Genomic DNA, 24,951 nt, shown 5'->3' with positions numbered 1-24,951 from the left:
GCAGAACGACAGGCAAAATTCAGAACAAAAGAAGGCACAAGAGTGAGAGCGCTTGTAGGGAGCATGGAGCAAAATCACAAACCAGTTTCAAAAGACAGCCAAGAAAAATATCACTGAGGAGAACTGACGATCTGCCAAAGACTGGAGTGAATGACTGGGTTTTTGTACCATGCGGGTGATTAGTGATGAGCCACAGGTGTGCAGGTGGGTTGGACACAGGAGGAGCAGGTAACCACACCCAGCTCAGCTCAGACAAAGACCAAGACACATGTGATGGGAAACACAGGAGGACAGACAAACTGTGAACATAGATGCATGAGAAAATATGAATGCATAAATACATTTAATCTATTGTATGTTGTGAGAACAGTGCCCCATCCCTCCAAAATCAAACACTGAAAAAGTGAAAAACAGTCATTGTAGTGAACAGTGAGTTCTGATGCATTAATATTTAATATTATTCATAGCTCTGTTGGAACTGTTGCGTGCTACATGAACCATGTGATCATGCAACTGCAAGATCAAAGTTTGTAGCAACTCTTTTTTGCAACAGGTCTGGTCAGCACTAATAGATCATTACAGGGTGTAATACCACTTTCTGTGGATAAAAGTGAACCTGCCCACTGCAAATGTTAGCCTACATACCGAACTATCAAGGACTGCAACACTTCAGTCTGACCACTAGAGGGAAGCATTAAACTATGTGAACCTGAAAGGATGTTCTGTATGAAAGGGAGGGGTGATGTCTCTCTCTCTCTCTCTCTCTCTCTCTCTCTCTCTCTCTCTCTCTCTCTTTTATTTTTAAAATATTTTTTACATGACCAGAAGCTTCTGTGTATACATTAGAATTGGCTGAGTTTATTTTCTTTAATGACAGAGCTCAGCAGGGCTAAAGGGACAGACTCAAAGGCCAGGAGTCATGTGTATGGCCAAAGAAATCTTCTTGGTGGACTTTCAATCAAGACGTTATCATAGCAGATATGAGGAAATTCATTTGCAGTCCACATGCTGCCTGTTATTCATCTAGAATGGAGCTTCATTCAACCTTAAAGAGAACAGAATAAAAGCAGAAAAAAGCAGCTCCTCTCATCTTACTGTCACTTTTCACTTAGATAATAGAAATAAGTATTACTTTGCAATCGAAAGAAAATATACAATGGATTCTGCATTCAGCAAAGGAGTGAGTGAGTGCTTCCAGGCAATTATCAGACAGCATTTTACTGCTATTCTTGCTAATTGTTAAACATCCAGTGTAAATGAGGCCTGTGATATGGCGGGGAGGGAAGCTTTCAGCCTAAATGGGAAACTGTTTGTTTTGTAGCAGCTGTGTAGCAGCTGCTCTGTCCACACAAACACGCAACCAGAAGCCCTTCTCTGTACAGCACAGTACACACATGCAAACACTCACCCAAGTTTATCTATTTACTGTACATAAACAGCATGTAAAGGCTCTTTTTTATGTTTGAAGTTGTTTCTATTTAATGAACACACACAGACAGAGATACTGACAATATCAAACCACACTGCAGCTTTGTGGGGACTCAAAGGAAGATCAGCTGGTCTGAGGCAAAATAAAGCTTTTAGGTCTGAACCATTAAGTTCCTTTTAGTGGCCAGAGGGGTTTCCATTTACTTAACTGTGTTTGCTCTCATTCTCTGGCTTCTACTTAACAAACAGGGACTCGCCTGTCAGCTCGTTGCATCTCGGAGGAGACAAGTCGCTGTGACCTGGACACAGTTCATCTGGTGGAGATGAAACTGTTCAGTTCATATGTTCAGACCGACGCTAACCTCCACATCTATAAAGCTACACTGGTGTACACTTTACAGAATATCTCACATGACCAGAAGCATTGTTTTTTGTATGAAATGTTATATTTTCTGATTAATCTCTGGTCATTTTCAGTCAGCAAACTCATATTACATTATACTGTTTATCCCCCATACAAAGGATGCTCTCCATCACTGCTGTTGACTCAGTCTCTTAAAATAAAATTATCTGCGTACAGTAAACGTATTTGGAGGATGTATTAAATGAATCACTGTATGAAGGACATGAAATTCAGGGAACAATCCTGTCGAATCCTTGCATTAGACTAAACATCCCGTACAGCACAGTGTGATGAATATGAGTGAGTACAAGCATTCAAAAGTCATCGCTTTTTAGTTTGGAAACATTTCCATAACTATTCCACATTTCATCTCTGCTCTGTAGTAATGGACGACACAGTAAATGCCAAGTAGTGCAACAGCTTGTCAGCAGTCATACACTTGCACTGTGTAAATAGTAGTTCATTATCTCGTTATGATTTGTAATTTGTAATACTAAATCCTCTTATATGCATATTTCTATTATTTCATCAGAGCTAAATGTTACTCTCCTCAGTAGGTAAGTTGTAAACTAATTGAATTAATAAGTTCAAATTTTGACTGCTTAGTTTGCAAGTTTCATTTGTTTGTGCTTAAAGGAGCTGTTACATTTCTTTACAGTAGCAAAGAGAAGAAAAAACAAATTAATAGTCTCATCACTTGTCATCATACTTTTATTCCTCAACTGCACATTATATTAAAATCACAACAGCAGACTGTACTGTAGCGTCCTTTGGCCGAGAAACATGCAAATGACCAAACATTGGTCATGGCCAAATGTATTCCAGCACCAAACTAAAAGTCACATACTGCAATTAAAAACATCTTATGTTTTCAAAATCTACACTAACGTGTTGGACGACTAACAAAGTGATTAACGTGGTACAAGTCTTACAGCACGGTCTTTTCAGCCAAAAAAACATTCACAGCTCATACTTTTCTTTGGCTCACAACATGCACAAGAAACACTGTCATTTAAAGTCATAGACCACACAGTCATCTAATTTTGTTTTTCATAACACAGCATCAAATTGCGTTTCTATCATATTCTGGATCAAATAACTCTTTATGAGAACTGACCTTTAAGTAACCCATTAATCAGATGGATCTGAATCAAACAGCATTCTACCATTACTGACCATACAGCAAATACAGATTCAGTGTTTCATGGTACATCTCTCTCTAAGGTTTAGGTCTAACTCCCAGATACAGAGCTAGCTCGTTTCTCTGGATCTTCCCGTCCTTGTTGACGTCACAGTGACGCAGCAGCACGGCTCGCAGCTTGTCCAGCTCAGGACCTGAGATGTTGGGCTGGAGAGGACAGAAGGTCAGTTGAAAATTGAGCAAGTTATGGCTATTTAGAAAGGCACGGCGAGTCTTTGAGACAGCCACCAAGACTCTGACCGATGCCGACAAGTCTCTGGTGGCCGACTACCTGACACACTCATCATGGGTAATCAGGAAATGGAGATGGAATATAATCAGAAATGTTTGGCACATACATAGATTTATCCATATGTTGCAACAATTGTACTCTAATATGTAAATGGCAGAAAGAATATTTGCAAAAAAATACAGTAACAGCATCGTGTCTCACCCTGACCAGCCCCATCATGTCTTTGACGAAACCGTCCACCTCAGGACCCTCCAGCGCTCCTGTCTTGCTCTGAACAACAAAAGGAAAGACAGAAAGGGAGATGAAGGAAAGAGGAAAAAGAGTTGACGGGAGAAAGTGAAAAGACAGAGAGAAGAGGGCAGATTACATCTTCAAATCTCCTACTCGCTTTACTCAGTCATTATTAGTCATCCTTTTCTGGGTGGACTCCTGAGGTCACTGCTGGCTCTGGAACACATTCCAGCATGCAGGGATGTTTATCCATAGTAAGCACCATGGAGTGTTTGCCTGTTAATCATATCACTGATCACACATCTTTCAAATATCCATCTCCAGGCTTCATGCATCATGATTTGAAGCATAAGCACACAAATGCTTCTTGATAGTGATACTTTCAAATGAGAATGATATACTATTGCCACGAGCCCGAGACTCTTTCAAGCTGACATCTGTAACTTTCTGCAAATTTTCACCTTCTCCAGGTTCAAGAGATGTTGCATGAAGCCCTGTTGTTAACTTAAAAACAGTGTTTGGAAAACCTGAAAAAGGTGCCACTTGCTGTGCTGCTAATTCACACTATTTTCACTATGGATCACAATGTTTCAATAGTGTTGAGTCTCCAGTCAGAGCAAAAGTGCAGTACTATGCATTAAAGATGGACAAAAATGATACTTCAGAAATATTGATTACACATCATTATTAGCTACAATTATTAGCTGCTGCAAAAAAAGAGGGCTTTTCTGTGTGGAGTTTGAATGTTCTCCCTGTGTTCACCTGGGGTATCCTCCATAAAAATATATACCCCCACTAAAAACATGCAAGAAGATCACCACCTGACCAATGGTGACGGCAAAGATGGGTCCCCGGGCGCCGGTCTGGCTACCCACCGCTCCTGGTCTGCCGCGGAGGAGGGATGACCAGGATGGGTGAAATGCGGAGAACAAATTTCACCTCGTGTGCAGTGCGTGCATGTGTGTGACAAATAAAGGGGAATGTCTCCCCCCGATTCTCTCTACAATGCTACGGGGGGTGGCTGTGACTCAGGAGGTGGTTCGATCCCTGGCCTCAGCAGTCCACATGCCGAAGTATGTACTTGTTGCATTGTAGCTGAGAAGCCTCAGATGTCTGTTGTTGATATCTGACCGTAACCACAGGACACTTCTCACAAAGCTTCTCTGACCATTAAAGTAAATGCAGGCAGAATAAAAAGCTTCCAAATGAGCCAGTAGTTTATACACCACTTAGACAGTCATAAATATGATTTTAAAGAATAGAGGAAGCTTATCAGTGACTCTTGATCCTGTCTGGAGCTGTGCTGTGAATGAGTCTGACCGAGTTAACTCATCATCCCAGAGAGTGACTTGACAGGGTAATGGGTGCTTAATTTCATTATCTTTCATTGCTGAGGTAAGGGAGCTAATTGGAGTCACTGTTGCTGTACCAAGTCCTCCTCTGCACTCATTATGAACATCTGAGGGTGTTATTAATTGGGACTGAAAAATGTTTAATAGCACTGCTATCTGCTTTTACTGTGAAACTGCTATCACTGTCCAGCACCGATCGTGCTGTTTTCTCTAAAGGAAGATGTTCAGGGCGATTGTTTGCTGTCCTCCTTCTCCAGGCTGGCTGACAATTCAGACCTGCAACCTGCCTTTATCACCCATATTACAGACGAAGCACAACAAAGTGCTGTAAAATAGTTCAGTGAAGCAGACTAGAAACTGGATTATCATACTTCAGAGGTTGGTCATTAAGCCAAAATGCCTACAGTCCACATTTTCACATAGTTTCCTGCAGGACTTGCTGCTCAATTAAGAAATAGAAGCCATCATTTGTGTGGTGCATTTTTGTACTTACAACATCATAATGGGCAAAGATCTTGTCAAAGTCTCTCTTTCTCTCTTCTTTGCTGCAGGCCTTGGGAAGAGGAGCGAGGAGGTAAAAATGGAGGATATAGCAGGAGAGAAATTAGATCAGAATACTGGAAGATAATTGTTGCACCACGATTTAGCCTCATGGTTCCATCGGTCACATAAACAAGATAAAGAAGACACTCACATCCATCTGGAACTGAAGCAGGAAATTCTCTTCTAAAGCCAAGATCCTAATTGGAAAGAAATACATGCAGGATTTAATGAGTATTCGAGTTATCAAAGAGAAAAATATCTCTTGTGGTGGAATTGTCATCTTCTTTCCCTTGTGGGAGATTTAAGATACAGTATAACACCTTAAATAAATGCACAGCCATGTTTTCATGTACGTTTCTGCAACAGGTTGGGACATTTTCTGCAAAAATTTGATCAAATCTCTCTTTCATGGCTATCCAACCCTCTGACATGCAGTCCATGCATTGTCCTGTTCTTTGAAAAGTACCTGGCCAAGTCGTTCAAATCCAAACAGCCATCCTTGTTTTTGTCGAAGATTTTCATCTGCAAGAAAAAGAGGATGGACGGAGAAGCATGAAAATAACACTGAGCCACTGCGAGTCTCTCTGTCCGTCCTCTTGCTGGTTATTTCCTCACACCACCTGCGACTCTGAAGTCATCGTTCAATCTGACTTTGAGCTGAACCAAACTCGGCCAAATTGAAATCTATAATCCACTCCTAACAGGTATCTGAGTCTCTGGGCTTCCACTGAAACAACTCAGGGAGACAGTCAGTAAATATAAAAGCTGTGTAACTGTCTTTTGACAGCTGCAGCAACACCAAAACCTCAAGAAAATAGTATCATGAATGAAAAGTCCCTCTGAACAATTATTGGTTTTCTTCTTCAGAACAATAGTTTCAGTTGGCTGTTGTTTGGCAGAGTAGTTTGTTTCAGCTGCTTGAATCTTTTTTTCAGTCTATTACAGCTTTTGTGAAAATAAACAAGACAGTTGTTGTGCAAGCCTCCTGCCCACAGTCAACCACAGTGAAGTGACCAGTGACTCCAGCTGCACGCCAAGTCCACAAAGGGGAAGGTTTAACATAAACTCATCTGTCAACATGGTGATGATAGTAAGTCAGTTGAAACGCCAGCTCTAACTGTTTTTAAGCTGTCAGCCGTGTCTGACACTTACACAACAGATACCTGCATGATCTTGTGCATACTGTGTTTTACTATGGAGTGTTTGTGTGTGAGAGAGTGGGTTGTATGACTACCATTGTGTCTGTGTACTCCTCCAGCTTGTCAGATGACACTTCCTTATGATGCTGTTGAAACAGGTCTTTCAGGAAAGCCTGAGAGACAAAAGGTTTTATCACATAATCAGACAACAAACTGATCAAATCCAGTGAATGTTACACAATTACTGTAAAACAAATTCTGTGGGGAAAAAAATGACTACATGATGAGTGCACAATGTATTGTGTAGCGAGGAAGAGCTCATTCTAAAAGAAGAGGATGTGACAACAGAATTCGAATTATTCATCCCCTTGGTATTTATTTTTGGTAATAAGAATCTCCACTCAAGAAAAATGCGTTGTGAGAAGCTGAAAATGGACAAACATCCAGCAACAAATAATGGCTGAAGGTTACAGTCACTTTGTGTTAATGCAGCCACTGAAGGTTGCTCCTTGAACAGACAGATGTGTAATTGGCTCTGTTGTGCATTTTAGTTTGCGATGGCAACCTCACCTTGAGCTCCTGAGCTGATATGTAGCCGCTGCAGTCGACATCGTAATTCCTCCATATCTACAGTGGGCAGTGGAGAACAAACCGATCAGTGCTTACGCGCAGTGTACAGCCATTTTTGACGAATTTTAATCAGTTGCAGTTAACTTAGTATGATGACAAGTGTCATCGTAGCAAGAGGTGGATTAAGTTGTGTTTTGATATAAACTTGAACTTGAACAGCATGAATTGCTGTGCATTGCTTCCTGTTATGTTATTTGAACACTTCCTCATATTTGCATGTGTTGCAGCCCCAAATCAAAGGTACGCTCTCCTCTGCTCTCATGGCCTGTCGCTGGCTGATCTGGTTTTACCAAATTTTCCTTCCATTAACATTTTCTTAGAATTTGTCTTTTCATCCAGTTTCTAGTTTGTGCTACAGATTCAAAATCAATTAAACAGTTTTTTAGCTTTGAAGTGTAATAATCTGATCTCTCTGGTTCTTTACCTGTCACGTGCAGTTTTTGTGGGTTTTTATGCTACTGTATAATATTCACTGTTCTTAAAACCTTTCAATGGCACGTTATAGTTGACATATTCCTAATAGTTTTGGTGGATGTGGCTCGTCTCATGCCGTCTTGTCATAATAATGTCTGGCGTAGTCTGTGCCCTCACCTTCATGAAGTCAACGCTGTTGTCCAGAAGAGCTTCTCTGCGGAAAACTAACAGGAAGTTCTCATCTTCGGGGAGGATCATGTTGGCCAACTAGAAAACACGAAAACATTTCTGTCAGTCTTTTCCAATTTACCATTGAAGAGAATAACAGTTACCAGCAAGTTTTAGGCCCAGTCTTGGGATCTTGATCTGATCAGGGGTCAGTTCTCATTAGATTTTCTACTGAAGAAATGGATCCAATGAATTTATTGACAGGGATGTCTGTGTGTTATCTTAATGAACTGAGGCACTGTATATAAAAAGAGACATCTGTTTTTAAAACAACATTTTCTTACAGCTTTTTTGTATTGGTGGCAGCAGAATTCTCACTGGCAGACTTCTCAAAACCTCTGCAGACTGAAACTGCCTGCATGGCACAATGTAACGAGGGATGTGTGAGCGTTTGTTTCACTTTCTATATCAGCTCCACCTGGCTCCTCTCCAGTTCATGCTGCTCTTCTCTCGTATGTCCTTTAATAGTATCAGTGCTCCATTAGCAGATTAGCCTTGCCCCATCATCAATCTGATTAAAATACCATATTGCGGGCACTTCGAGCACAAAGTTGAAAAACAACTTACAGTCAGAACAAGCGCAATGCACCAACAGTGATGCCAACTCCAGAAGAGCCACAGGCTCAGCACAGACACGCTGATCAACACACTTAAAAAGTCATGCCATGGTTGTGTGTCTCCAGCAAGAATAAAAAGTAGGGCTAATTTACTGTCTCATTATCTGTTGATCTTTTTTTTTTTTTTTTTTTGAATAGTTGTTTATCTACATCTACAAAAGGTTGGTACAATTTCACAGCAAACTGCTTCTTTCATCACACCAGAAGTACAAAGTCCAAAGTTATTTAATCTACAGTGCAAACACCACATTCTCACATTTCAGAAGGTGGAGCCAGCAAATGATTGGTTACTTGAGGAATCAATGACTGATGATTGATTGTTGGTGTTCCTTTCATTACTGCCTTCCTAGTGAAGATCTTGGAATGGAAACCAAGACTTGCAGGCTACCAAGAAAACACTGGAAAACATGCTGTTGTCTGATAGTAAGTGAACATTGTGCCCAACAGACCGGTCATATGTCACTGAACTGAAGGGGTAACTGCATTTCATGCAGCTATCTCACAGGAAACTGTGGCTTTTGATAGGCTTGGTAACTTCCTTGCTAATGACATCCACAAAGCAGAAGCAACAGTGTACCATACAGGGGAAAACTTTACAGTACTCTGAATTAAAAAATTGGTCAGTCAATACATATTTAGCATATATGTGCAGTAGGGATGAACCAATCTGGTTGACTGGATTGATACCCGGTCAGGTAGTGACCTCATTAAGTGGACCAGGTATTAACAAGATATGACCAATCCACACTTACTGTATGTAACACAGTATCTTTGTCATTGTCATTAAGAGTGACAGTGGCTCTGCTACCAGCTACTTTCATTAAGTACAGATTTTAAATTAGGAATAAACTGAACCGGCACCAGAAAGAAAAGGTCTGATGGGAGCATCCCAAGCCAGCAGGGTGCGCAGCTTCAAAAGAAGCTACTGCACAAAAGGGTCTGACCGCACTGTTCCTGCATCAGCCACAGTAAATCAACGTCTTCTACAGGCCACTTATGGCAGACATGTATTGATTTTTTTTTTCTTTTTTTTTTCGCTTCATGAGTAAATCTTGAAGTCTTCGGGGTCTGTGGGTGTGATGCATTAGGAGATTGACCTGCTGAATGGCTAATGGCCATGTTTCTTGCATGTGATTGTTCACATGAAGCACCGCCGCTGTGCCAGGAAATGCATCAATTACACAGAGTGGAGACTGAGAAAGCAATGTCATCGAAATATGGCTTTAAATTTCTGGGAAACAGCCGCAGCCTGCTCATTTGTTTGATTTGAAGTTTGATGTAATTCAATGAACTGTCTCAATCAAAAAGCCATTCGGGAAACAACCTTCATTAGTTACAAGCAATTTGTTTGAGATTTTTGAGAGTCAACCAAAAGGATCAATTAGATCCCAGTCCTAGTCAGATTAGCTTTTTATTTACACTACATAGTGTTAAATATATAGTGCATACTGTGTAAACAGGCACACACACACACACACACACACACAAACACACACACACATATATATATATATATATATATATATTATATATAGCGGGACCCTTGGCAGTCCCGGAAATGAGCTTTCATTCCACTTGAGCACGGTGTGAGCTGTATCCTAATTGTCATGGATACGTGAGATAAATAAAAGATGAAGAGGAGATGTAGGGGAAGAAGGAGAGGGAGAGGTGAGTGGAACAGATGAGTCTGAGAGAGAGGACAGAGAGGAGGAAGACGCATCGTAGTACAAAATCCCACATTTTCTAATTATTGGTAGATGAAGGGATGAGTGCATTGAAGTGAATTCAGATTCTCCAGGACAGGTATTTAAAGGTGTTTCACACACATGAATAGAAGCTGTGTCCCACATTTTGCTAAAATAATTTTTTAAATCAGTGTTTCACCTTTACTCACTGTGGAGAACTCTACCGTTAATATGAAGGAAGTAACAGTGAAGTGAATGATGGAGTGATTTTAGACACAGAAATCATGTAGTACCTCCTGAATCTGTAGTTTTCCATCAGCTGTGGCATCATAGGCGGACATAAACCTTTGCTTCAGTCTCTGGACCCTCTCTTCAGTCACTTTCTCCTGTACAGATGCAACAGATTAAGACAAAATTGATTGTCTTGCCCCAAATCCACCATCAGAAATTTACTGTGTGTATTAAACTGGACACAGATATCATGATGATAAGGTACATGGCAGGGAAAAACGGTGGTATCTACAGGAAATTGTAATAAATCAAGATACAAGTATGTTTGAAAAATGTAGAAAATCTTGATGTTGAAGGACAAATACTGCACTGGCTGACTCATGGTTATTTTGAGAAATGTCACCATGGATACTCCTTTGGTCTCACATTTTTTCTCTGCTTTCTCAACCCAGGATTGATTGTAAAGCCTTTATGTAGCTCACTCCAGATGTCTCTGGCCTACACATTCTTTATGATAAACAGAACAAAGATTACGATGCATGCTTATCTGAGGTAAGAATCCCTTTTTTTTCTCTTCTTGTGTCGAACAGGTTCTTCCTCAGCCAGGTATAGACTATAGAAACCTGCTGATATACGGTGCTCAAGTCTGAATAATTGTTTCTTGAAGTCAAGAGCACACAGTCTGCAGACTTTAAGGTGCCGGAGCATTGCTCATCACAGAGAGACAATCATTCATCTTCTGCATCACCCTTCCGTCAGACAGTCCTATCTGGCGCCAGTAATCTCCTGTTGCTAAGCACAAGTTTTTACACTATTGACACTCTGCACGCTGCATAACAAACCCATGTTTCCTCTTGGTTTCACTGATATATTAAACTCACAGTGGGTCACATGCTAATTCAGTAAGTTGCATATGAGCTATTGACTAAAAACATGTTAGGTCATGAAGGAAAACTCTACATACTGGACGTGTTGCACCAGAGGAAATGCGCCACGCAATGTTTCAACAGCTGAATAGAATATAATCGAACGACTGCACCATGTTTTTATAGCTTGAGAGAAATACACTGACAGTACGTATCCTGGGGGCATTAATGATGGAGAGCAAACATCAGTGACATGTGGTCGGTGGTCTGTTTGTTTTAGTACCCCGTCATTATCTAAGGTCAATCACACAGATGCACACACCAGAAGATAAACTAATAGTTGTATGCTCATTTTGTTTTCCATTTTAACCGGTCGGGGAGACGCCTCACAGACCAGTAAAGGATGTTCTTTTGACAGTGGCCAGAGCTCTTTAATTGTGTTGTGTCTAACATCCTTACACCCCACCCATCCAGATAACTGCATAGAGGCTCATCTGCCCACACAGCGGAGATCACAAGTGCTGCAAAGTCTGTGTCCAGAACCAAATGTACATCCCAGAGGCTGGTTTAAGATGCCATTTTGACAAACTGTGTCTTACATGAAATAATTAACCAAAACAAGAGAAAGTGAATTACCATTGTATGCCAAACATTGCATTTAGAGAAACTTCAAAACAGTTCTTCTTGCAGAACATGTATAACAGAATAAAGAACATAAAATAAGAAACATACATATAGAATAATCTAGTATTGTCATTGATGTGGCATATAGATTGACAGTATAGTAGTATCATATGCGTCTACTAGTATCAGATGGAACATCATGTTGCAATCTGTGGCTTTGTGTCTGTTCAGCTGCTGTTCACCTTCACTGCATTGAACTGCTGTCATCACAAAGCATGGATGAATTCATCCAGATAAAGTTGATTTACCTGTGGACCCAGTCTCTTCATCATGTGACGGAAAAACTCATCCAGCTCTTTACCCTCAATGTAGCCATTATCTGTCAAATAAAGAGCAAGTTGTGTCAGTCCTTGGCTTGTAAATCCAGTGGAGGAAGTTTGAATTTTCTCACAAAATTCAAAGACTGAGCAAGATTTTACCCTGAAGTCACAAAGTGACTCTATCATGACAAAATTATTTTCACATTTTGAGCTTTTGACCTGTGTAAAGCCTTGCTGCTCATTATTGTTGGCCACTCTCCCATCTGTATCAAACCCCTTTCAGACATGGCATACATGTGAAATTGTACTTTTGAAAAATAAATAAATTTAGGTGTAGGACTTTGCTGCCTTCAGACACACAAATAGTCAACATTTTTATTGACAATGACTAGAATATTTAACATTTTAAACATAAGAACTTATTACTACTGTGCTGTTTTAGGTATATTAGAGAGGAGAAAAAAAATTAAATATCATTTACTGTCCTCACCATCTGCATCAAAGTGTTGCCAGATTTCCAGGAAACCAGCTGCATCCAGGTTGTCAAAAGCAGTGTCCATTTTAATGGAGAAAGCAAAGTAAGCTGTCAACTTTAACACCCAAAAACAAGGATGACAAACTGTTGCACCGTTCAGCCTCCCGCTTGGTCGACATGTAGAGCATATGTCAACCAAGACTTAGTAGAAACCACACCTCCACTGTGCATGTGTGTGTGTGTGTGTGTGTGTGTGTGTGAGAGAGAGAGAGAGAGAGAGAGAGCGAGAGAGCGAGAGCGAGAGAGAGAGAGAGAGCATACTGTAGCTTTGTATTTGCCACCTGGTGGCTGAACTGTTTCACTGCAAAGCTGATCATCAACAAAAGTTACAGAAAAAACAAAGAGAGTTTGAAGCCTGTAAAATTATTTTAATCAATATTAATATTTGCATGAAGAAATGTCCAACACCAGCAGAATGACTTCGTGAAACATACTGATCCACGACAAAATGGAACAAATGGACTGATAATGAGCAAACTGTAACTGTAATTTGTATTTCTGCATTTCTGCATTTCTTTTCCAGCTCAAGGAAAACATTGTTGTCATTGTTTTGCATCATTTCTTTTTTTTTGAATCATGATGAAAGTAACATTAAATTGATTACATGTAACAACAAAGTAATACATACAAAGAATTAATTTCTACATTTATGAACACAATGTACAAGTGAGAGGAAAAACAACAAAAGGATCGAGACATCACCGGCCGCTGTTTGCATTTTTATTCCAAATAAGTTACAAACAAACCCCTAGTGTAGTAGTGTACTTAGTACCAAAACAGTATGGGATTTGCTGTGTTCACGTAGGCGTGTGAATATATCACAGTGTGTATATTACATGTGTGTATATTACACATACATATATACACACACTCCTACATGTATGAAAACACATATATACATACAGTACAACTCACAGCCACATCATGCAGTCACACACACGTAGACTCGGCAGTCTGAACTCAATGCTACTGGTTCTTTTCACTTTCTCCACTCAGAAAGTAGTGGAAGCTCATTTTTCAGGATTGAACAGGAAGTCATGACAGAAACACAGCCAGCTGCTTCTGAAATCCCACACAGAAGAGCCAAAGAAGAAGAGGGTGTCCATATCGATTCCTCGCGTCAGGAAAACGTCAACAGAATACAGCACACAGCAACGTGTCTTCACCTTAAACAGACTGAAGAGTAGTGTTTTTTTTTTTTTTTTTCAGTGTCCTGGAACACCTCTCAAACGAAAAGTGATGTTTTGAGACTGAATCAAAGCAGTAACCGACATCAGAGGACAGATTGGCTATATACAGCAGAGCAGTGTTATTTCCAAGACATGATTAGTAATCTTATCATGATCCTACAAAAAGACATCAATAGACACCATAGGAAAAGGTGCACCAGAAAGACCTTTGGTCCGGACTTGAATTACTCTTATACAGTACAATAAAACATGAGCTGTGCCCCTTTCACACTGCGCATAGAGAATGAGATCTAGTGCACATTGAAAATGACTGTTTTAGCACATTTTAATCAACTAGACAGCCAAACGATAAAGTGAGTCCACAGTAGTTAATGTCAGTATAATTAAATATTACTTGGATCTCACATACAGGTGTCTGGGGGTTAATGCAGCATCATCAGACAACTGAAGATGGTTGTATGAGGGTTGAAAATATGGTGCACTGACAGTGTCACACATTGACTATATTGATTAAATTTGGGTTTATTTTCTTTGTTTCCCAGTCATAGTTATTACTTGGATGCTGATGGCATTCATACGATGAAAACTGATAATTCCAGTATGGCATGAATGCAGCATCTAATGAAATGACATTTCTGTCCCAATCTGTCCCAATCTGTGCAATATTAGTAAAACTGAAAATAATCCAGTGCTTAGAGTACAAACTGTAAATAGAGGTATGAGTTTTTTTTTAACTTTTAACAACGAATGATGAGATGAATGAACACAAGATCACTTTAAGAATCTGTTTGCTGACTGTGTACCAGTGTGAAAAGGGCATTTCTTGCTTTTACAAGACAAAGATAAGAGGAATCGGCCTGAGACCTGTGTTATTGTTGTTGTCGTGTAGCATTCAGGTCCTGAACATGCTACACACAGAGTAACCTAGAGGTCGACGTGGTCAAAACGCAGCTACCCTCAGCTCACGTTCACATAAGCACCGGCATTCTCAATTTTTTCTTAACAAAGGCGATATGATCACCAACTTCAAAGAAATGGCTTGTCTTGAAGTGAAAGTGAGCTGAATTTGAAAGCCCTGAAGGTCAAGTCTGTAGGAGATGCTGAGTGTTTGAGGGCTGGAGTTCCCTCGGTGTCCCGCTTTTACACAAAGATCAGACTGAAGAGGTTATTGTCAAAATACTGAAAAGGGTAGCAAATTACATTTTCTCCCGTGTTACCTTCAAATTGATTATCTATGACATTCCTCTCTTTGAGCAAGTTCTTTGCTTTCACAGGACCATCAGCACACCAGGGGAGTATTAATAAACGCAAGTGTGTTATAATAAGTGAGGATCCATCTGTGTTTAGGAACAATTCAGAGTCTGAATGACTGTGACAAACATACCACACAGTTTCCTGCTCGATAGTCTCATTTGTTCTGAGGAGTGTGAGCTAGAAATTAAGCCGTTGAGACTATGTTTATGACGGCACTCTGTATTGCATTTTAATGACAGACACAAACTCCACTCCTCCATAAACAGCGCAGTTTAAAGGTATCATAAGAGAAATGTTTTTTCCGTCGTGTCTAAACACAGCAAACAGTGTTAGTTAACAGTGCTGAAGCCTTATTGATTAGTTAGCAGTGAAGTTAAAGTGTACCACAGTCCTCTCAAAGCAACACTTCATATGGTCACTCCAACTCTCTCACACAGAGACAAACTTGAGTCCAGTTGGGGTGTTTGATATCGTCTATAGCTATCCTCCACTCATTCAGTGACGAGTCCAGTCAGTCTCCTCTGAGTGACTTATAGTTTTACTGGCAGCTGCATCAAATGCGTATTTCTGATTTATGGTGAGCTGAGATTCTCAAGCTGAACCTGTATTTTCCTGCAAAGAAAAAAAAAGATGAATTGCATAATGGACTCAGTCACTTCTGAAGTCCAGAGAAGAGTAACTTGCGCGTACTGAAAATAGCATATAGAAAAATCTATACAAATATATTGAAGGAAAAAAATGCCATTGGGTCCTGGTCTGGTCGTGTGTTTAAGTTCAAGTACAGTACAGTGATCCTGGTATTATTGTTACATTTGTGTTTGGTCCCTGGGAAACAAGCTACTGCAACAAATAGAAACAAGACGTCGGATTATTAGTAAAAGAAAGAGATTTTAGATGTACACTCATTGTTTCACAGTCTCTCTCGCTGTCTTTTGCACAAATATTCTGCTGTTTCTTGAATGCATCGTGCCTGTTATTTAGTGGTTTACAAACTTCAGGTTTCAATGATCAACCCAGAAAGCATTTCCTCAAATCTTGAAAAGCTGAGAGTTGAGACATGAGATTTTCAGCTGACAGCCGAGAGTTGAAACAAAAAAAAAGGTTTAAGAGAAGCAAACTCTTAGGAGACTTAGACTTAATCATAGACAACCAAATTAAATTAATTTCAGACTGTGTATTACCTGATACGACAGCAGGTCTTCCTGCGAACCAAACATGATTTGTACTGTGCGGTCAGACAGGACCTGCAGGTACAACCTCTGATATAAGTGAAAATATATCGATGAGATTCTCCCATAGTTGATTTTCTAACGGAAAACATGTGAGGCTTGTCAACATTTGTCTCACTCATATTAAAATAAAGTCTTTGTCTGCCTCCTCCCCAGAGTCTGATGACTTCTTGCCTGCCGTCTTGTCTGGATTTGGAGATTGCTCCTTGGCCTTGAAGGAGCCGTGATCCTCAGAGTTGGTACGGAGAGGGCTGAGCCGCTGAACAGAGTCTGACACAGACCCTGCCCTCGCTGCAACGAGAGAGAGAGAGAGAGAGACAGAGAGAGAGAGAGAGGAAATAAAAATGACATTAAGTGTTGACCATGCTTAGAGCAGGGGGAGGAGAGCAGAGAGGTGAAGAAGAGAGGAAAACAGGTAATTATGAACCATTTTAAAATGCAGTGATAAGCGTTTTTTTTGGCACATGCAACTGTTAAGTATGTTGCGGCAACTGGCCATGTTCCAGTGTCAGCCTCAGGGCCAGTTGGAATACATGACCTAAAACAGAAGTGATGTAAAGCACCTTGGTCCCACTTTATCGTGTATTTTTAGGAAAGTCACAGCACTAAGATCCAAAGAGCAGCACTACAAAGCTAAACAACTGCCTTCTGATACCAGCAGGGTGTGTACACGCACACACGCGCACGCACGCACGCACGCACGCACGCACGCACGCACGCACGCACGCACGCACGCACGCACGCACGCACATTAATGTATGAAGTTTAATGTTAATGATTACATCTGAAATTATGAGGATTGTCTTCTGGGTAAAAAAAGATTGCCTCTAATGGTGCAGAGGTTGTGAGATTGCGCTGGCTGCAGACAGAAACTCCTCCCCAAGTCTCTCTGGAATCATTCAACATGCATAATAAAAAATCTGAGGAGCAACAAAACAAAGGAGCAACAAACCAGCTGGCCAGCAGCTTCAAAATAAACTCTCATTTGCCTGAGAGCAAGAATTGTGCTCATCAACATGAATCAGATGTGTGTACCTCTGACAGGCACCAGAGGGTGTCACTGATAACATACAGTAAAAAAAAGGGAAGAGAGGAAGGGGAGACCAAAGGAGACACAAGGCAAGAAAAACAAAGAAACAAAAACATCAGAGAGAAGACAAGCTAAAAAAAAGATCACCGAGCTGCCTGGCTGTCTGTCACATACAGCGAAAGGTAATACATGAAAGGGACTGAGTGACAGTTGTGACCCGAATCTATCCGCGTGTCAGCCTCAGCAGGAACACTGCAAATACATGAGAGTCACATCCTGACATCTACTGGAAATCTGATGCAACTAAAGGACAGGTGATCGGTGAAGGAGAGAGTTTAAAATCAGTTTTTTCATTTGAATTGGCGAAGTGACAGACAGGTTAGTGACCCACCATCCTGAGTGGTTTTGTTGGCAGAGCCTCCAGACTGCAGACCGCTCTGGCCCTCTTTGTCCTTCTCCGACAGCATCCTCTTCACCGTGGGAGGAAGAGCTATGATCTTAGGAGACACACCTCCACTGGTGGGGGAATCTGAGCTCTCATCTGTCAGGAAATCAGCAGAAAACAAATGTTATCAGCCTTCAAAAAATATTGTCTTTCCAAGTACAACGCAAACAAAGAATTTCTACCTATATCACCTGAAATCATTCTGCACTCAACATCAAGAAAACGTCGTACAAAGATGAGGTTCAGGAGGATAAAACCTGACTCAGATCCAGTCCTCTGTCTGTACCTATGCTCCTGCTGCTGCTGTTGGTCCTCGGCTTCTGTGGGATGGTGGGACGGGCACCCAGCGCAGGCTTCGCTCCCTGTGGCACCGGCGGTTTGGGGCTCACCGGACCTCCAGGGGAACTCGAGGAGGATGTAGCCCTGAGACGAGGTGCCGGTTCAGGCTTGGTCTCAGCACGAGGAGGGGTCTTCTCCGGAGAACCAGGGTCTGATTTATTAATGGAGCCACTGGGAGACCTGCTCTCTGAAACGGTGGGCTGGGGCTTGGCTGCTGACACATACACAAAATAAATAAAAATAATGCGCACTATGATTTTTTCAGTATGTACTGTAATGCACGGTCCCAGACCCCAACAGCCAAAGAAGCAATTCAGAACCAAATGTGTCTCCCTGCACTTTTTAGGCTGCGAAACTCAGAAAGGACCCTGAAAATAATCCAAACACTAAAACCAACTGCAGGTCTGCATGAATCATTCAAGTTTACCTTGAAAGCCTTTTTCACAAATGTTAAAGTTACTCCTCTCTCTCATTTTTTTTCCATGTTTATCTCAACTGATAAAACAGCTTACCTGTTGCATTGCTGTCAGGCCTGTCAGGGCTGGAAGACTGGAGGAGACACAAAGACAAAATTCTGGATCACCATATGAATGAAAGCAGAACGGTAAAAATAGATCTTTTTTTCACATTTGTCAGATTTATGACAAATGATTTACGAGTCCTGGTGTGTAGAAGAACTGCACAAAATGACAAGACTGTCCTTCTGAGTCTGGTATGTGTGTTACACATTATGTATACTGTATATTTTCAGTTTTAAGCTTTCATTTTAACAGTGAAACTGGAAAAGCGCAGCGCTGCCATACTGAATGTGCATTAAGACTGCAGAGCAGCTTTTTAACAGAAGGGGGCGCTTTTGTGTTAGCAAACGCAACTCACACACCCAAGCTTTGTATTAATGATCCGCCTGAAAATCTCTCTCTCCATTTTACCTGCATACATAAAGACACACGCACGCCAATGCACGCACGCACACACACACACCTGGAAGCCAGCCAGGACAAGCAGATGGCAGGAGAGGCTTTAGAGCCACTGACACAAGGTCAGAAAAAACCCCTAATACTCCAAACACCATAAACCTCTTACTACACAGGGACCAGTGATACATCTAGTGAACACACACAGGTGCCAACACCAGCTCACAGATACACACAAATAGTACACAAAACATACAGTTATTGCCCGTGTGTGTTATCTGGCTAATTCTGTTCCACCTGAATCACACAAGGATTTACCTCAAATTTAAAAGCAGTCTCTTTTTTTGTGCTTTTGAGGAAATGAACAAGTGAATATAGAAAAGAGAGCAAAGGAGGTGAAGGAACAGACAGCGCTTTCAGTTTAAAGCCTTTGAGTGAATTTAAAGTAGGTGAAATATTCCCACGACGTTTACGCCCTGCGGTGCGTCACGACAGAGAATTTGCTTATCAGTCGTCTTTCTTGTCTTCGTTCTGTCCACTTGATGTTCATGCCTCCATCTCTTCCTCTCTGCACTTCCTTCCTCCTCCTCTCACTTTGTCGTCTGGCAGAAAATCGGGGTTGTTTGTGTTTTCATGTCAACATGTTGACAGGCGCAATGACTAGCCTGAAGATATACACAAGTCTCAGCATCAGCATGTGTGTGTGTGTGTGTGTGTGTGTGTGTGATTGTGTGCGTGTGGATGCTTCTTATTTTGTGTCTTCTCCCAGCTGGGATTCACAGTTAGCGAGTGCTGAACAAAACAGCCTTGACAAGTGGAGCCTGAGCACCTACAGCATTTTGTCCCCAGAACAACATCAAATTCATTTTTATATAAATAAGCGTTTCTCCGTTTCTGACTGCAGTGCTACCATCATAAAAACCATACTTTATTTTTGTAGTTTAACTTTTGACTGATTTAACTGATTTTGACGTTAATTATGAGAAAACAGCTCGTCTTAATTATCATTAAACTAATAAATGGCTTAAATGCAGGTTACACAATGAAATGCAGATCTTCCATTTTACTAAAAGATCCAAAGGTGATCAATAAACTTCTGCAAGGTATCCAAAAACTGTGTTTGAAATCTATTATTATCTTTATTTTATCACATTACAGTTGGTTTTCCTTAAAATTTCTTTCATGTCCTGCTTGCTGTATTTGTATTTGCAATGTTTTGTTCTGTGTGAAAAGAAAAGCAATTTGTGACTGACGAAACAATCTCACCTCACAAGTTAAATATGTTTTCTTTGTACTGTTTTTAAATTGCGTATAAAATGATTAGCAAAGCATCACGTGCTGTTTTATTATGTTTCACACAGTTTTCAGAACTGGGCTTGTACTTTGGGGTTGTGGGTGTTAAAACTTTCCATGACTCTCAGCACCTCTAGTGTCTCATCCATGCTGATGTAAAAGCTGACATAAAGGACCATGTGATGTGACCATGTGATCTGGTAAAAAGAAGCAAATAACCTTGATTTGCTGTTTGTAATGCTAAGAAGGAACTGTCACGCTCACTTTGTCTCCGTCTGGAAAAGGCCTTGCATTTAGGACCACAACACAAATGTTGCTGCAGGACATACTGTGCTTAATGTGGGGAGTCAACAGAATCATCTGGTCCTTTGAGGTTTATATCAGACACAAGCTGTTTGCCACGTGTCTCCCATCTCTCCCTTAGTCTCCTTTCTTACTCGTAACCCCGCCGCTGACTTTTTAAACCACCTCACCTTGTGTGCCCTCCTCTCCTGCTTGGCCTTCATCTCTGCCAGGAGACCACTGCCCATCATCTGTAACCCCGGGTACCGCCTGCCTCCCTGAGGGCTGCCCCTGCCGTCCGAACCCTCCCAAGGCTCGTCTATGGAGTCTGGCGTCCTCAGCTCCTCTGAGCGGTCTGAGCTGCTGCTGTAGTCTGCGGGCTGCGAGCGGCTGGAGGCGTCTCTGCAGTACAGACAGGGATTATTAGCACATTGGGACCGACCTGGTTCGTGAGTAATTCACAGAAAACATTTCTGATAATCTATACCTGGACTTTGTCTCAGGTGCTGGGCTCTTCACTGACACTTTTGGTGAGGAGGGCTCCTCTGGGATTGTGGAAGCTGCTGTTGAGGCTCCAGAGGCTGCAGACGTCGCCTGGTTTTTCTCAGACTTATCGGATTTGTCCGATTTATCGGTTTTATCTGATTTGGAGGAACGTTTGATGAGGTTGAGGAATCCTCCTTTGCTCTTCTTCTTCTCTCCATCTTGAGATTCTGAACTCTTCAGGGAACGTCTGGGAGGAGATGGAACGAGAGACAACGTGACAGAAAGACTAAAGACTCAACATGTTTAATGTATGTGAAACTTAATATTAGAACGTACACACACACACACACACACACACACACACACACATACACACACATATATACATACATACATTGGAAAAGTATTCAAATAGAGCGTAATTCTTACTTTGAGTCGATCTTTGTGACTTTTGTAGAGAAGAACTCGTCCACACCCTCATCCACCCTTCCCATGAGGCCATTCTGCTCCCCATCCTGAGATGGAGCACTGCTGATTTGCTGAAAAAGGAGGTTGAAAAATCAGATACCATGTCTGGACCATCTGACACACAGTAAATCTACGGTTTCTGTGCATGTGAGTGATTGGTTATATGGTCCACTCATGTTCAGTGTCACTCTTTTCTGGTTACTTTGGTCTTTAAGTAAATGAAAGGAGAGCCTTGTTTGGGCTAACTCAACTAAACTTGAAATGTGCTCTGCCAGCAGAGCTTGACTCACAGGTACTTTGCTGGAGTGTGTTTTCTTGTTGCGGCGGGGTCGTAGTTTGGTGAAGTGCTGCAGCTTTTTTTCCTCCTCAGACGGCAGCTCCACCATCCCTCCTGGCGAACGATGCTCCAGTTTTGGCATCACCTGAGATGGAGTTGGAGGAGTTCGAGATGAAGTGTCCTCCACATGGACAGGGACATCTTCCAGGGCCTTGTCCAGGTCAAACTCCATCTCTGTAGGTTTGAAAGTCATTTAGAGGTTTGTAATTAGATATACATTGAATGTTCGAGAGTACGCTGACCGGTCATCAGGTCTAAGTAGTACTGGATTCATATATGTTGAATGATTCATACCAGCTGCCCTAACCCAGTAAGTAAGCTTTATATAGTATAAAGCAGAAGAATAATGTACTATTTCACTCCAGTACAGCTCAATATCATAGACACAAACCAGTAAAATGTGATAAACTTCTCACCAAAGGCACGAGACACTGGTCGAAGCATTCTGCTGTGGATGCTCTTCCTCTTGGATTTTGGAGTCATCTGAAAGAGGAGCAGGTAATCAGATACAAACGGCGGTAACTGTTAACAAAAACATTAAAGACTGACTGAGCTTCAAGTTTGATAATCCATGTTTGTTCTTCAAAAATAAAATATCCTGGGAGAACAAATGGACAAGCAATATGGTCAGAAATCGTTTCTATCAGCAACAAGCTCGCTGTGGCTGTTGGACCCTGGTTTCTTATTCAGGATTTGGTCTACAGTTTGCTTGTAGCTACAGTATGTTTCATAGTCTGCCCCTTTGCCGAAGTTTGCCATAGTCTGCCAATCATTAACAAACTGTAGATACAATTAAAGTATCTGTGTTGATTTTCTCTATCACACACTTATGTATGTACGGTAGAATAACACAGACATCTTGACCTTCATACAGACAGGAACCTCTTATGTTTAAACAAGGTTAAAAAGGTTAACACCGGCTAATTGTTTTCTACATTAAGTATCTCTTTCTTTAAAATGTAAAGTGAGGGAATCAGTGCAGTTGTTGGTGTTATGGAGGAACATTTAACTGATCCTTCATACAAGGATACACACACTGCATTTTATATTGCACTGTGATCCACATTTAGAAGGTGGTGATGACACACATTAAGAGGAGTGGAGGAGTGCAACATGGCTGGATGCATTAAGAAAATTACTCACATTTTAAATTATCAGTATTCAACAGTTTAAAATAGAATTTGAAGAGTGAGTGAAGAAGTGAGAGGTTAATGTGTCCTACGATACTTGTACTGTAGTTTTTCTACACTATCTTGAAAATAAATTATAGGAACCACATATTTAAATACAGGAGGCCGTTTGAGCTACAGAAAAAGCTACAGCACAGGGACTGTGTCGCAGGCAGGCACAGTGAGGAGACACACAAACAGTAAGACGAAAAGAAAGTGGGCTGAAAGGAGAGTGTAGAGGGACAGAGCAGAAGTACTTACGCTGGTGCAGCACAGAGTCTCCACGGAGCAAAGGTGGAGAGAGAAGGAAGAACAGAGGAAAAGAAGATTGAAGAGGAAGAAAGACAACACACAGCAAACCCAAGTGAAGACAAAAATGAAAGAGAAAGCTGGGACCGTTCATGTAAAACAGGAGAGAGAAGATGAAAAGAGGGGTGAGACATCAGAGAGACAGACAGGACCAGAGACAAGAGAACATGCAGCTTCCTGTGGACTGCAGCCTGCATTTACTGTACATCACAGGTCGCATGAAGGGGCTCTATCAATGCTCCTTTTCTTAAAAAAAAGTGGATTGAAGACACCATTCCACATCTCAAGACCCAGTAAATGTTCACAAAGGTCAAATAAACATTCAAAGTAAACATTTTTTTCTAATTTCATCTTTATCACAACTATTAACCATACCAGCCCTCGTGCAGTATATGCATATAAGCCAGCCTGAGCAGTCACCTATAAGAGCAACATCAGCTGCTTTTAGCATTAACTGAACATCAAGACAGTTCTTTCATAGCAAAATCGATCCTCAAGTTCTTTTCCCCATTAGACGGTAATATTAAACCAGGTGTAATTACCTGTGTTTGTGTAATACAACGAAAAATAACTGGGCATTTAACTTGGGTGGCAGGGCAGAATCAAGAAGCTGTACTTTAATAATTAATTTCACTGTAAATAAGCCAAAATATGAGACCTAGATAAAGAATCATAAAACTGAGCCACTCTTCACTCTTCTACTTGTGTTGATTCTTCATATGTAAATAAAAATCATGGCCGGTTTAAACTAACTGGGTGTCACCTACCATGCACGCCTCTAGGTCCTCCAGCCGCTCAGCCTCCAGTATCTCGGTTGATGCCCGTTTAGGAACCTTCTCCTCTGGGACGTCCAGATCCACCGACTCCTGCTGCACCAAAGGACGACCTCGCCGCACCAGATGATCTGCCTGGGAGGACGAGAGAGGGGAGGAAACAGGGAGCAGAGGTGTTGAGAGAAGAAGATATGAGTGCACAGAGGAAGTTTGAGGTTATATGAAAGTTGATTTAGCTGAAACAATTGAGAGGGCTTTAGTTAAGTGAATGAATCAATGAGCCAGCTGAGACTTCTGCTGACTTCAATCTTACCAGAGTGAGTTGGGAAGTGGAGAGGGCCTCGAGAATCTCATCAACAATGCGATCAGACAGGAAGGACGCTAGACTCAGCTTCACCTCACTGACAGGGAGGGAGAAGAAGAGAGTGATGGTCATTAGCAGAACAACAGACCCAAACACAACCACAGGAGGATCTCAGTGGTTTGACTTTGAAATCCACACATAGACACACACCTGATTTTGTTGATAATATCCACCCCAGACTGCTCCAGGAGGGTTTTGGTGACAAAGCTTTTGGGTACAATCATCTTGGTTGAGCTGGCTTTCATAAGCTCAGGACGAAGATTACTCCTCTTCATCACGTGAGGGCACAGAGACTCTGCTGCATCCACCATCGACTCCAACAGAGCCTGGGAGAAGTGAAGAAAGAGCTGATGAGTTTACATCGTGATTGAACTTAACTTTCATATATTT

General features: G+C 41.3%; 2 protein-coding genes across 5 annotated transcripts in view; both read right to left on the bottom strand.

The window, feature by feature from the left end:
- Positions 1-2,524: 2,524 nt before the first annotated feature.
- On the bottom strand, positions 2,525-12,810 carry LOC143324671 (secretagogin-like). Its single transcript, XM_076737361.1, has 11 exons — positions 12,635-12,810; positions 12,133-12,203; positions 10,397-10,489; positions 7,751-7,840; positions 7,100-7,156; positions 6,625-6,702; positions 5,857-5,912; positions 5,542-5,587; positions 5,341-5,400; positions 3,466-3,534; positions 2,525-3,179 (listed from the first exon to the last, which is right to left on the bottom strand). The coding sequence occupies exons 1-11, from the start codon at positions 12,702-12,704 to the stop codon at positions 3,051-3,053; spliced, it is 819 nt and encodes a 272-aa protein (XP_076593476.1). The 5' UTR covers positions 12,705-12,810; the 3' UTR covers positions 2,525-3,050.
- Positions 12,811-13,885: 1,075 nt separating this feature from the next.
- The window catches only part of LOC143324570 (F-actin-uncapping protein LRRC16A-like), a 66,601-nt gene continuing 55,535 nt past the window's right edge, over positions 13,886-24,951 (bottom strand). The window contains exons 27-39 of one of the 4 annotated variants that reach the window (XM_076737189.1): positions 24,712-24,887; positions 24,511-24,598; positions 24,192-24,332; positions 23,377-23,394; positions 22,363-22,429; positions 21,900-22,120; positions 21,571-21,680; positions 21,143-21,388; positions 20,847-21,057; positions 18,679-18,715; positions 18,114-18,380; positions 17,774-17,923; positions 13,886-16,643 (exon numbers count right to left, since the gene is read on the bottom strand). In XM_076737189.1, coding sequence (XP_076593304.1) covers positions 16,471-16,643; positions 17,774-17,923; positions 18,114-18,380; positions 18,679-18,715; positions 20,847-21,057; positions 21,143-21,388; positions 21,571-21,680; positions 21,900-22,120; positions 22,363-22,429; positions 23,377-23,394; positions 24,192-24,332; positions 24,511-24,598; positions 24,712-24,887 — 1,905 coding nt within the window. In that variant the 3' untranslated portion in view covers positions 13,886-16,470. Of the gene's footprint in view, positions 16,644-17,773; positions 17,924-18,113; positions 18,381-18,678; positions 18,716-20,829; positions 21,058-21,142; positions 21,389-21,570; positions 21,681-21,899; positions 22,121-22,362; positions 22,430-23,376; positions 23,395-24,191; positions 24,333-24,510; positions 24,599-24,711; positions 24,888-24,951 lie in introns of all 4 variants that reach the window. The other 3 variants (XM_076737191.1, XM_076737193.1, XM_076737192.1) reach the window with 3 other exon arrangements.

The sequence above is a fragment of the Chaetodon auriga genome, chromosome 8, assembly GCF_051107435.1.
Source record: "Chaetodon auriga isolate fChaAug3 chromosome 8, fChaAug3.hap1, whole genome shotgun sequence".
NCBI lineage: Eukaryota > Metazoa > Chordata > Actinopteri > Chaetodontiformes > Chaetodontidae > Chaetodon > Chaetodon auriga.
Note: the sequence above shows the minus strand (reverse complement) of the source record. Positions and strands in the feature narration are given on the sequence as shown.